Here is a 13,806-nt window from a genome sequence, read left to right as displayed (position 1 = left end):
TGGAAATTCTGAACTTAGTTCACTGTGACATTTTTGCCCCAAGACCCCCACAGAAATCAAACCAAAGAACTGCTATTCTCTCACGGTTCTACTGAACAGGATTCTCCTTGTGAATAATGTACTCAGCAGCGCGTGAACAGTACATACAAAAAAGTACATCCTACTGAATAATTGCTACAAGATTACCTGAAACAGCCAGCCTTTATGTGAAGCTTATTTGCGGGCTGAAAAACTTTTGCCAAAGGCTAAAGTAGCCAGAGGACTATGCATATCTATCACTCACACCACACATGTACAGGCATTAACACATCACCAAGGATTCAGAGTTAAGTCTGAAATCATGTTGACAGCACCTAGTGAACTCATAAAGGCCAATGGCCAAAGGTTAGGATTTTACTATCTGGCACTGGCTACCTCCTTTTCCATACTTTAGAAAGATTGTATTATGGGGGCATGCATACATACAAGCTTCCTTCATTTGCATACTTTTTTAGGTTCTAGAATTTTTAATGCAGAGTATCAATCAGGGTGGGGAACCTGAGGCCTCCAGATGTTGTTGGACTGGAACTCCCATCATCCCTAGCATGGCCAGCATAGCCAATGGCGAAGGCTGATGGGAGCTGCAATCCAACATAATCCAGAGGGCCACAAGTTGCCCACTCCTGCTATAAATAGTTCAGAAATATTAAGAGGCAATCACAAATAAGAGCAGTATCATTCAAACTTTGTTCCAAAGAACCCTATATAACACAAGAATATTGCTTAACAGACAAACTGCTTGAGCCAGCTTGTTCAACACTTACCAACACTCCCTTGGAATGGGCAGAGACAAGAGAGAACTGGGCATGTTGGAGTGGCGCAATGGCTAGGGCCAGCCAGCACTGCTGATGCTTGCACAAGCTGGGAACGTGCCTAGAACAAGTCTCCAACTGGGCCACAGCCTGACCTACGGTGGGCCACACCAATGGTGCTACCACCATCATACACAGATATGGTAAGAAAAGCTGCCTGAGGGTGCAACTCCACTAGGGATGTACTGTATAGCAGGCAAGCAAAATATCCACGAGGGATGAGCTCAATATTGGGCAACTGCAAAGCAAATCTTCCCCACCACTCAGAAAATCTGAGAAAATCTGTCCCTGCAGAGATTTGACTTTATTACATTAATATCCCATCTTTCCTTCAAGCAGCTCGAGACAGCATACATGGTTCTCCATTCCCCATTTTATCCTCACAGCAACCCTGTGAAGTAGGCTAGGTTGAGAGGTAAGTGACTGGCTTAAGGTCACCTGGTAAGCTTAATAACGGAGTAGGGATTTGAACCAAGTTCTTACACCAATATTCTTAAATCTTATGGCTTGCTGACAATCCTTTTCACCTAGTGGTCTGATGTCATCAGGAGCCAAGAAGCTAATTCACATACTACTCTCCCCTCTGCGAATGGAAAACTGTCACATTCAGTTGCAATATGAGTCAGCAGGTTTCGTACAACCACTTTTATTAGATTTTTACAAAGAGCACAAAATGGGCCTATGCAATGCTGCCAGCGTTGGAGGCGATCCTGGGCCACAGATCTGCACATTCCTTGGCTACGGGGCCTGTGATAGCAGAACCTGGGGGGGTGGAAATGGCAAAAGTGATTAAGAAATTGATCCATGAAACTTGCAACGTAGACTTCATCTGAAAGGCTAATAATGAAATTTAACAATATGGAATAAGTTTTTACTATTTTCTTTACTGGCCCATCTCAGCATCCATACCTTTCATTTCTCCTTTGTTATTTACTATCACCCCTGCATTGTCTTCAAAGTAAAGGAACACACCATCTTTTCTTCTGTATGATTTCCGCTGACGAATCACTACTGCTGGATGCACTGTGGGAAGGAAAACTCCGCATCAGAGCCAAAGGATAAGAAGCAAAGGTACACATACCCTTGGGCTTGAAATCAAAGATTTAAACACACCTCAGGGCTCCAAAATAGAAAGGATATTGCAGCTTCAAATGTTTGGTTCTAACCCAGTCAGGAAGCTACCTGAATGCATTCCACAATTTCAGCACAGAATTGGAGAGCTGCAATTCTCAGAATGCTACACACACAAACATCTATCAGTCATCTCCATCCAGTGTTAAGCACTGTTGAGTCCCACAGATCTTAGTAGCAGAGCGAAGCATGCATTTAAGCCTGCCATGTAATTAAACGGGACTGAAAGGCGCTCAGCGCTGGTTGCTTTTGAGTGCACAACACATGCAGCTATGGGGACAGGGTCCATCACAAGCACAAGGAGCCAGAGGACCTCTGTGGGCCTTGACACACAGGAAGAAAAATACCGTTACCCTAAGGCTGCAAAAATCCTGGTGTCCACGTGCCACTGGCCCCCAACAAACTGACGCTGGCACCTGGGCTGCTAGGGAGGGCTTTTCCCCAGGGCTTGTGTGCAAGCGCCTGGTTGCTTCTCACTGAACGAAGGTCACCCAAGCTGTGGGCTATTGTTTCCAGTTGGCCGAGGCTGCCACCTCGCAAGCAAGCACTGCCTGGAAGGCATAGGAGAAGGAGAAGACCAGGACACACCAGCCAGAACAGGGTCACTCCTCCGGTGGCAAACTGATGTTACCCTCCTTCCAAGCTGACTCCTAAGTTCTGCCAAAATGAATGCACTCCTGCTTTAACCACTGCTTTATTACCAATACATACTTTATCTTATTTATTTCCACTTGTGGAAATCAGCGTATTCCAGTACATCTCATTCAGATTCCATCGTATGGGGAGCCTAGGGTAGCTTCCATCAGGAACAAGGCTTTCTGAGGAGCAGCTCCAGTGCTTCCTCCCTACTATCCTTCTAAAGATTAATAAAAGCTTGTTTTGAAGGCTTTAGGAAGTGATGATGACCAACAGCCGGTTCTGGCTCTTCCTTCTGTTTATGCTCTGCTTTATAGTTGAGTACTTCTTGCTGTTTTGGTTTGTTTATTGATCATTTTTTATTGTTCAACTGGTATATTCTGTACACCACTATTTATATACATGATCAGTTTATAAATGCTTTTAAATAACACAAACTTGGGAGACACATGTTGAGAAACTTTTCACTGATGCCACTAATAGAGTGCTACCAAGCTCTATTAGTGGGGTCTCACTCTTGGTAATCTAGACAGAAGCGGTTCTACAACTGATTGGTTATTGCACCTCTGCCTCACTTTTACCCAAGTGGTGGAAGGGGATAGCAAAAAGCTCCAAAGCCTGGAGAATGCTCTTGAGAAGGAGAGGACTGTAAAACAAATGCATCATGGATAACACTGGAGAGGTGTCAGCAACACAACTTATGACACAACAGTGCAGTTCTGTGAGGGAAACCAAGATGTCTTATTTGGCCAAGAGAAAACCTCAGGCTGTCTGAAGGACTGAATCAGAACAAGATGGGCTGAGAGGGGCTGGTGAGAAGGGAGCAGAAGATGTATGAGGATAGAGGCCAGGAAGGTAAAGGACCTCAGTTCAGACCAGTTTGAAATGATCAATCACTTGTCAAGTTGGTCTCCAAATCGGGGCAGATGAAAAAATATTTTTTTAAATAAAAGATTTCAGAGCTTCTGCGTCCCTTAAAATAACTTGGCTTAAAAAGTTATCTGAGTGCAACACACATATCTGAGCCTACAGCCAGCTCTTAAAATTGAATGACTCTCTACCAAACACATTTAGCAAGTCTACTTTTCTAAGTAAACCAGGGTTGAGCAACTTCCAGGGGCTGGGGGGCTGAATTGCTCCTCCAAACCCACTGGGGCCACTCCTGCCAAATTTGCTGCTGTGGCACCGACGGCAGCAACACTCAAACTAATTTGGCTTCTGGGAGTTCAAAGGCAGCTCTATGGTGTAGGAGGGGGATAGAGCATCATCCTCCACAACAGAGGCACGAGACAGATACCTGCCAGAGTGTCTCTCACAGGAACACAAGAAGCCATGAGGAAGTGACTGCTACTCCTTCACCACCACACTAGGTTTTGTGGGGAGGGAGTGACAGGGACAGGAGAGGGGTTTCTTTGCAGGGGCTAGGGCAGCAGTGGAACCCAGACACTTTATCTTTATGGCACAATTTTGTGGAAAAGAACCACAGCTGCCAGAGATGCTGATGGAGGGGAGGAGCGGGTCTTTCAGGGGCTGCAACTGCAACAGCTGTGGGAGGACAACACTGCCAGGAGATGCTGCCATGTACTTTTTGAACTGCTTCTGGCAGTGCTGCCAGTCGCCACCACAGTAACAGGGAACATGGCTGGACACTGCCACAAAGCTGTTGGAACTGCTAGGAGATGCTGCCACTTTCTCTACACATCCACTTTTGGCAGCGACAGCAGTAGGGAACATGGTGGGGACCACAAGATTTGCTGGGGGGGCACGTTGCCCACAGCTTTCGACAAAGTGCCCCAGATATCCTGGATTAGAAAACTAGCTAAAAGTGGGCAAGATGAAACAACGATCAGGTGGATCCACAGTTGGCAACAGGATTGGACTCAAAGACTGCTTATCAGTGGGATCTTCTCAAACGGGGCGAGAGGTAATGAGCGGGGTACTGCAGGGCTCAGTCCTGGGCCCAGTGCTCTTCAACATTTTTATCAATGACTTGGAAGAGGAGGTGCAGGGAATGCTGATCAAATTTGCAGATGACACAAAATTGGGCAGGACAGCTAATACCCTGGAAGACAGAAATAGAATTCAAAGTGATCTCGATAGACTGGAGCGCTGGGCAGAAAACAACAGAATGACATTTAATAGGGATAAATGCCATGTTCTGCACCTAGGAAAAAGAAACCAAATGCACAGTTTACAAGATGGGGGATACGTGGCTCAGCAACGCTACAAGCAAGAAGGATCTTGGAATTGTTGTAGATCACAATGTGATGTGGCTGCAAAAAAGGCAAATGGAAGCCATTACCAAGGGAGGTGGTGGGCTCTCCCACACTGGAGACTTTCCAGATGAAGCTGGACAGCCATCTGTCAGAGATGCTTTGACTTAGATTCCTGAATTGAGCGGGGGGTTGGACTTGATGGTCTTATAGGCCCGTTCCAACCCTACTATTCTATGATTCTATGTTGCCCACCCCTGATGTAAACGAACAAACCTTGGGAGCAAAAACATGCAACTTGTGGTCAAGTATTACTAATGCGACACAACAGACAAGCATCAACAATTCTGCTTGCTTGAGAGGGGCAAATGCCTCTTTCCCCCTGGTGAGAAGCCACGACAGTCTAAGGCAGACACTCATTTGCACACAAGTTTGGATAGGTGCAGCAGGTATTTCTCCTGCTGTTTCTGTCCTTACCCAAGCCTCTACAGAAATGAAGCAAGACCCCACCTCTCCCCCAAGCCCTCCGTCCTTGCTAGAGTGCTGGAGGGAGCGGTGGGGTCTCAACTGCCGCCAAGTCCCACTGATTTCAGTGGATCTACTTTATAGGATGACTAAACCTGGATTCAATCTCCTGTCTCTAATCAATAAAATTTTAACAAAGGTCATGACAACAATCTCCTTTATGACCAGTTACTTTTCCACTATTCATAGTCCTAAAGCAATCGACACAAGAAAAGGATTGCAAATCCACGAATCCAGTTTCTTTGATCACTCACCCTTCTTCCTGAGCTCTGGCTTGCCTTTCTTGACAGTAGCCATTACCATGTCCCCCACGCCAGCAGCTGGTAGCCTGTTCAGGCGCCCCTTAATCCCTTTTACAGAGATGATGTACAGATTTTTGGCCCCTATGAAATAAGGCAATCCTCATTCTAGTAATCTTTCAGGCCAGGGTTATTTATTTATTTATTACATTTATATACTGCCTTTTTTCCTCCTTAAGGGTTAGAGAGACTTCCTCTTGAGACTTTCTGTGTCACCACTGATTGAGGCACAACAGCACAAGCTGTCACCTCACCCAAGAGTAGTGCCATTGCTGTGCCCTTCCACGACAACTCCCTGGGCCATGGGAAAACAGACCCAACAAGTGCTTTTCAGAAGGGAAAGCCCACTGCTTCTAGACACAGTTACTTGTTCCTGTAGGATTGCTGTTGATACTCAAAACTGAATTTATGAGGGCTGATCCTTTTAGTAGAATTGAAAGCAATGATATTCACCCTCACCCCTCCCTTCCCAGTTAGCATCAGCAGCCCACAGATCACCCTTCACAGAATCCAGACCACAGCAGATCACCATTCTAATAAAGGTTCTGTGAAAACTAAAAAACTCTGCAAACTCCTACAACAATCTAAGAAGAATAGTAAGTACATGTTGATCCAGAGCACTTGAGCAAAAGCCAGCACCCGGTCACTAACCAATGGGACTTGGGGAAACCTCTTCCGAGTATATGCATGTCCAAACCATTTCTCACCCTCCAAAATATTACATGGTGAACAAAGAGGGTTCCCCCAACTCCCCAAACATCTTCTAATGCAATCCTAAATGCATTCCAGCAAGCTTGTTCACACCGCCCCAACCAAATCTTGCAACTATCCCAAAATGTGAATTACCTACCAATCTAGTGCTTAGAAGGTGCTTTTCTTTCCTTGGAAGAACACAAGAAGCTGCAGTATGCAGTCAGATCCCCGGTCCATCTATCTCAGTACTGGGTAACTATGTACACTTACAGGGGTACTCAGACAGAGGTCTCTCCCAACCCCACCTGGAGATGCCAGGGATTAACCCCAAGACCTTTTGCATGCAAAGTAGGTGCTTTACCACTGAGTTACAGTCCTTCTCCCAAGGGAAATATTTCTCTGCCTTTTCAGTTGCAAGATGGACAACGGGGCCATTAACACAACACTCAAGTGGTTGAGTGTGGGTTCTTTGTTGAACTGCGGGTTAGCATGTTGTCTAAACATAGAACATTTTCCACAGGGTGGCTTATTAACCACCCTGAACAACCCAACAACAAACCATCGGTTCCCAAGGTGGCTTGAGAAAAATAAGCCACACTGCGTGGTTAACAAACCACCCTGAGGAAAATGTCCTGGGTTCAGACAACATGTTAACCCATCAACAACTCACACTCAACGACTGGATGTGGGTAAGTCTGCTATGCGAACCTAGTCAAAAGCACTGTCTCCACATGGCAGAGAAAGGTACACCACCTTAACATTTCCTGTTATGTAGCTGATAAAAGGATACAATTCCCACCACAGGCAAAAACATGGTGGCCCTAGCCAACTCCTGGAACTTTGAGCTTGGTGCCCAGAAAGTGGAGTTATTTTTTCAAGCCTGTTCAAATTGTACCTGTATTATCTGCACAGTTGATGACAGCTCCCACAGGGAGACCGAGCGAGATGCGGAATTTCGCACCAGAGGAACCACCACGCCCTGTTACAGTAGACAAAAGACATATAGTTAGCTAAGGCTATCCAGCTATGCAGTGTCTGCCACTTTTGACTGTATTTCTGGTTGCTGTCAAAATACACAGCTTCCCCCATCCACTATTCTACACGTAACTTACTTTTCACCTCCACTGACTTTACTGATTACGGCACTGAGTTATTAAAATGAATGAGTTTAAACAAGGTGTGCACGAAACCTAAGTGGTCTCCCCACATTTTTGCTATTTCCAAAAACAGTTTTATATCTGCTACATATCCCACAGCACCAGACGGGCAAGGCAAGGAAATCCACCTCCAGTCGAGGTGCAGCGCTTCTGGCCGAATCCAGCCCACCGGGCACCCCAATCTAGCCAGCGGGGTCCTCCAGGAGGACGGTCTTAGAGCCTAGGCCCCATCCCCTGGGAGAATCCCCTCAGAGCACCCCCACTCTTGGTGTGCGCCAGCAACAGAAACCCTGCAGAGGCCAAAGTCCCACGGGGAAGCAAGCAGAAGGCGTCGTCCCGAGACGGCGACGCTGCTGCGCAGAAGCTGCGCCGGGCACGCCGGCTCCGCTCCGCTCCCTCCGCCCCGCCCCGCCCCGCGGAACTAAGCTGAAGCCCGCGTGGCTGCGCGGAGACCCCCTCCCCCCGCGCCCCGGGCAGCCGGCGCCACCACCCCTCCGCTGAGCCGCCGCCTGGCTGCAGCGGAGGGAGCGGCGGACCCCCGCTCCAGCGGCGAAGCAGAGACGGGGCGAAGCCGCCCAGAGCGGGCCGCCCGCGCTCTGCCGCGAGTCCCCGCCACGAGGCGCCCCGGCTCCTCGCCAGGCTGGCGGGATGGCCGCGGATCCCGCGCGCCGCCAGGCCTCACCTCGCTTGGACATCTTGCACGGGCGGCGCAGAAGGGAGGCGCGAGGGCTGCCGGGACGGCTGATATCGCCCGGGCACCGCGTCACGTGAGGCAGCTCTCGCGTGGCGCCGGAAGCCGCCCGCAAAGCGCCGCCTAGCGATCCGGCGGCGCCCGGCGCCTGCGCTCTTCCGCGATGTGCCCCTCGCTCTTCCCGAGGGAGCTCTTCCGGGCTTACGCGGGAGGCAGCCCTGCGGCCGAGGCGGGCGCCCGCCCGTCTGGGTCGGCGGGGGGTGAAACAGCTCGCTGTGCAGCCCGAAGTGGGCCGCAAGCAGCGCTCGGCCTTTGCGGTCAGCGCCGGCCCCCAGCACGCGCCGGGCGCCGTTCCGCGGCCCCGGAATCATCTTGTCAGGGCTTAAGGAGTTGCCTCTGAGCAAAGGGATCTTTTCCGTCGCCGCCGAGCAGAATCAGCCTCGACTGCGTGTGGCGCTAGAGACGGACGGGGCTCCCGGGCAGAACGGCGACCGCCGAGTCTTCGGGCAAACCCCGCGGGCTTTGCTTCCGGATGCGCGTGCATAGGTGGCGCTGCTCAGCCCCCGCATCGCTCGTTGCAAAAAATCACCTTACACAACCTTCAGTTAGTATTACGTTGTAAAATAAGTGCTCCCCAAAAACTCCATCCAGTTATGAGAAAGTGACCAACTAGCCAGCTGTTGTGCGATATTTAAGACTTTTATTTTCATTGAATTAACGTTTAATTAAATTTGTCCGACATCCGTGCAAACAAAGGATCGCGTGGCATGTGCTGGTCGAACTGACCAGGCGCTGAGAGCTAAGCGTCTCTGATCGCTGCCCGTACGGAGACTGGGGTTTCTGGTTTCTTGAAATGACAGTGTGACAAGCTCTCTACCGGAAGCGGGGGTATAGCTCAGTGGTAGAGCATTTGACTGCAGATCAAGAGGTCCCTGGTTCAAATCCGGGTGCCCCCTAGATTTTTTTTTTTTTTAAGCCATGTTAAACATTTAGAGAAGGAACAATAACGTTAGGTACGCTACATAATGTGCACGTTGCCTAGTACGAATCAGTACTGTGCAGTGCTGCCTGTGCTGTCATTGGGCGTGGCCACAACCACAGAATTCCCGCGTGGCTTCACCCATAAGCCCTGCAGACAATACTTTTAAGTCCTGCGCTCGCCACCTTTATTTCTTTGAAAGGCACATTTGACTTTAAACATCTGGGTGATCTAAAGAAATCCATCCAGCAAGTGAATGTTTCCCAGGGCCACATCTCCATGGAGGGACAGGCTGTGTCAGCCTGTCTTGCAGCTTTACGAGTTCTCGAAGCCCTGCGGCTACGGGATGCAGGACGGGACGGGGTTGGGGTGATACCTTTTTCAGACCAGATTGATAAGTACAACAGGGTCAGCGGGAGTGAAGCACTCTCAAGAGCTGCGAGTCTGTGTTTGCAGTCTTTCGCATCTTGACAGCGCAATCCTATGTGTGCGAGTAAGGACTATTGAGTTCAATGGGACCTACAGGTAAGTGTGTGTGTATATAGGGCTGCAGCCTAAGGTTGCGATCCTATGCATGTTTACACAGAAAAAGTCCTACAACCCTTGGCGTTCCCCAGCCAGCCTGTAGGACATTTTTCTGTCTAAACATGCATAGGATTGACCCCTAAGTTATTGAACGGCTGCTGGGGGCTCAGGACGCTCTGGATACTTTCCACTAACAACTTTTATATGCTCATGGGAAACTGTTTTTACAGCAGTGACCCTGATAACTGAGGGGTGTGTCTATTGGTGCAGGTACCAGTTATTTATGGATATATAATTGGGGTGCTTCAAAGCTTATTTCAGGGGCACAGAGTTTTAGAATCACCATTTCTAGTTTAGGCTGCATATGTCTCAGAACTGAATACGGAACCTGGAACCAACTTCAGCCCCATGGTGGTTATAAATGGCTGATTTCCACCCACACCACAAACACCATGTCCAGGACACAAAGCCAGTAGGGTGGGATTACCTTTGTAGGCATTTTCCTAAAGACGACATAGCCTATAATGCACATTTCAAAATCCATGGCCAGTCCACAATCCACATTTCAACATACCTTTATTAGTGACCCACCGTAGGTCAGGCTGTGGCCCACTTGGAGACTTGTTCTAGTCACATTCCCAGCTTGTGCAAGCATCAGCAGTCCTGGCTGGCCCTAGCCATTGCGCCACTCGAACATGCCCAATTGCACAAAAGTGTGGGCAAGGCTTTGAGATCTCCAGATCATCAGGCAAGATGTTTAAGCAGGAGAGGGTGGGGGGAGGATGAGGGGAAAAGGCTGACTTGATGTTGAAGTCATGATGTCTATATGGTTAGAGTCTTAAAATGGAGTGGTGGAGCAGAGGCAGACTTAAATGGCTTAAACTTAACACAGCTGACCATGCTTGCATACAGAAAGATCCCAGCCTAAAACAGCTACTTACCAGCAAGAACAGACTACATAACAGAGATACCAGCACAGGAACCAGACCCTGTGGTAGACCCATATACCAACTCTGTTCCCATATTTAGTCTGGCACCAGTACAAGACCTAATAATGCCATTCATAAGATCAGGGGTTCATACACCTGCTCATCTTCCAATGTGATATATGCCATTATTTGCTAGCAACGCCCTGCTGTTTTCTACAAAGAACAAACAGGCCAGTCTCTATGGAAAAGAATAAATGGACACATTTATCTGACATCAGAAATAGCAATATTAAAAAATCAGTGGGGGAACTGATTTTCCAAGACTGGACAGCCATCTGACAGATACTTTAAACTAGATTCTTGCACTGAGCAGGGGTTGAACTCATTGGTCTAAATGGCCCCTTAAGTCTATGAAAAATATCAATGCAAAATTGCTGGAAAAGATTCAACTCTATTTCCTGTGGTTTGAGAACAAGGACAAAATCTGTTGTTTTTATCAGCTGACCAATGCAATGATGTCTGTGTAATCTCCCAACAACATTTCATGATGACAACTCTTAAGGTATTTATTGCTGTCTGCAGTTTTTGCATTTCAGCTGTTTTGCATTTCACTGTTTACAGTCTCCAGCTCTAGACACTCTTGGATGAGAACGATTATCTAGATCTATTTCAGTCGGGGTTCAGGCCAGGTTTTGGCACAGAAACAGCCTTGCTCGCCGTGTATGATGACCTATGTCGGGGGAGAGATGGGGGGAGTGTGACCCTTGTTGATTCTCCTTGATCTCTCAGGGGCTTTCGATACCATCAACCATGGTATCCTTCAGGGATGATTGTCTGAGCTGGGAGTGGCAGGCACTGCATTGCAGTGGTTTCACTCCTACTTGGATGGTCGGCTCCAGAAGGTGGTGCTTGGGGAATATTGCTCGGCCCTGTGGATTCTCCAGTATGGAGTGCCACAGGGGTACGTTCTGTCCCCCATGCTATTTAACATCTACATGAAACTGTTGAGTGCGGTCATCCGGAGTTTTGGGGTGTGTTGTCATCAGTATGCTGATGACACGCAGCTCTATTTCTCCTTTTCATCTTCTTCAGGTGAGGCTGTGGATGTGCTAAATCAGTGGCTGGCTGCGACAATGGACTGGATGAGGGCTAATAAACTGAAACTCTATCCAGACAAGTGGTTGGGTGGTTCTTCTGACCGGATGGAGGGTGCTCAACCTATTCTGGATGGAGCTGCACTCCCCCTGAAGGAGCAGGTTCGTAGCTTGGGGATTCTCCTTGAGCCGTCTTTGTCACTTGAGGCTCAGGTGGCCTCAGTGGCATGGACTGCCTTCTACCAACTTCGGTTGGTGGCCCAGCTATGCCCCTATCTGGAAGGGATAACCTGGCTTCAGTTGTGTATGCTCTGGTAATCTCCAGGTTAGATTACTGCAATGCACTCTACATGGGGCTGCTTTTGAAGACGGTTCAGAAACTGCAGCTCATGCGAAATGTGGCGGCCAGCTTGATAACTGGGACCAGAAGGTCCAAACATATAAGACCGACTCTGGCCCGCTTGCACTGGCTGCCTGTATGTTTCCGAGCCTGATTCAAGGTGCTGGTTTTAACCTATAAAGCCTTATATGGCTTGGGACCACAATACCTGATGGAGTGCTTCTCCCAACACAAACCTACCCATGTACTATGTTCAACATCTAAGGCCCGCCTCCTGCTGCCTACACCGAGGGAAGCTTGGAAAACAGCAACAAGGGAGAGGGCCTTTTTGGTGGCGGCCCCCAAATTATGGACTGATCTCCCCGATGAGGCCCGCCTGGTGCCAACATGGTTATCTTTTCAGTGCCAGGTTAAGACCTTTCTCTTCTCCCAGGCATTCAGCAGTATTTGATAAGTGTTTAATCAACCCTGGAATGTCTTATGGTTATTTATTTATTACATTTATATCCTGCCTTTTTTCCTCTTTAAGGAACCCGAGGCGGTGTACATAATCCTCCTCCTCTCCATTTTATCCTCACAACAACAACCCTGTGAGGTAGGTTGGGCTGAGAGGCAGTGACTGGCCCAAAGTCACCCAGTGAGCTTTCATGGCTGAGTGGGGACTAGAACCTGGATCTCCCAACTCCTAGTCCACCACTCTAGCCACTACACCACACTGGCTTATAGTTGTTTGTTCTTGAGATTGTTTGTCTGAAGTTGTTTTAGATATATGTTTCTTTTGTGTATATTGTCTGTTCATGTGCTTTTTATGTAAATGGTTTTTAATCTCTGTATATTGTATTTTTAATGTTTTTAATCTTTGTAAACCACCCAGAGAGCTCCAGCTATTGAGCGGTGTAGAAATGCAATAAATTATAATGTAATAATAATAATAATACAATCCCACTCTACCCTTCAGCATGTGTATATAAATCTGCCAACCTGAGGTTAACGCTTCATGCATCTGATGAAGTGGACAGTGTCCACAAAAGCTTATGTTTCAGCTGAGTATGGCAAATGGAGGCTTGTAAGCTACAAGACTTCACCTCCCAACCAAGATATGAACTTTCTCAGAAAGCTCACACAGTTCTTAGAGAAGGAGGGGAAGATCATTCTTGATATGGAAAGGCTGTTGCAGCCTAAGATGGCAGTTGCCACAGAAGCTCCTACTTCCATTATTGCCATGAAAGAAACTACGGGGAAAATCTTACGGAAAGTCTTACAGCCCCACCCTGAAGCTGTCATGATGGTTGATCTTCAAGTGAGTGTAAAGGCATATTTAGATGCTTTGGAGCATATGTTTAGGAATATGGAGAGGGCTGAGGACCACTTGTGTAAATTTCGCGCTACTGTGCAGAAGGAGAGAAAGAAGCTGTCTATGTGCAGCAAATGTGCAGCTATGTGGAGCAAATCCTGCAGCAGTTGGTCCAAAAGGGAGGTGTGATACCAGAACAGATGAATGCAGAGAGAGTTGCCCAAGTACTGAAGGTAACTCTGTATGAGTGAACTGCTGATCATGCTCTGTATGATGATACTTGTGAGAGCAACAAGAAAGGCCTCCAAAAAAATTTCAGTTAATGAAGGAAATTCAAGATGAGGAGCAAAAGCAGGCTGTTGAAGAGCTTTACAGAAAACAGAGACTCAACAGATTTGTATTTTTTTCTCTCCAGCAGCTTCAAATGAACCCTCTCCTAAGCCTGATGA

General features: G+C 47.9%; 1 protein-coding gene and 1 non-coding gene across 3 annotated transcripts; one reads left to right on the top strand and one right to left on the bottom strand.

Moving 5' to 3' along the window:
* Nucleotides 1-1,481: 1,481 nt before the first annotated feature.
* Nucleotides 1,482-8,644, bottom strand: RPL23 (ribosomal protein L23). 2 transcript variants are annotated; one of them, XM_084857223.1, is made up of 5 exons: nucleotides 8,188-8,222; nucleotides 7,244-7,327; nucleotides 5,611-5,739; nucleotides 1,761-1,874; nucleotides 1,482-1,613 (listed from the first exon to the last, which is right to left on the bottom strand). In XM_084857223.1, exons 1-5 carry the CDS (start codon nucleotides 8,198-8,200, stop codon nucleotides 1,531-1,533), a joined length of 423 nt encoding a protein of 140 aa, XP_084713349.1. In that variant the 5' UTR covers nucleotides 8,201-8,222; the 3' UTR covers nucleotides 1,482-1,530. The 2 variants fall into 2 exon arrangements, 1 of the variants encoding a protein (XP_084713349.1); XR_014792207.1 differs by lacking the exons at nucleotides 1,482-1,613; nucleotides 1,761-1,874; nucleotides 5,611-5,739 and adding an exon at nucleotides 2,694-2,924 and having other exon boundaries at nucleotides 7,139-7,327; nucleotides 8,188-8,644.
* A 436-nt stretch (nucleotides 8,645-9,080) lies between these two features.
* TRNAC-GCA (transfer RNA cysteine (anticodon GCA)) lies at nucleotides 9,081-9,152 on the top strand. Its single transcript has one exon. It is a non-coding gene; the product is annotated as a tRNA-Cys (tRNA).
* The last annotated feature ends 4,654 nt before the right edge of the window (nucleotides 9,153-13,806 follow it).

The sequence above is a fragment of the Heloderma suspectum genome, chromosome 5 (genome assembly GCF_057233095.1).
Source record: "Heloderma suspectum isolate Gila_16-S chromosome 5, 16-S_ref, whole genome shotgun sequence".
Classification (NCBI taxonomy): domain Eukaryota; kingdom Metazoa; phylum Chordata; class Lepidosauria; order Squamata; family Helodermatidae; genus Heloderma; species Heloderma suspectum.
Note: the sequence above shows the minus strand (reverse complement) of the source record. Positions and strands in the feature narration are given on the sequence as shown.

Excerpts from the sequence above, each read along its gene's own strand:
- RPL23 (XM_084857223.1), bottom strand. Across the intron at positions 5,740-7,243 it reads CAACTGTGCAGATAATACAG|GGGCCAAAAATCTGTACATC; the intron begins GTACAATTTGAA and ends CTTATTTCATAG. Across the intron at positions 1,614-1,760 it reads TAACAAAGGAGAAATGAAAG|GTTCTGCTATCACAGGCCCC; the intron begins GTATGGATGCTG and ends CCACCCCCCCAG.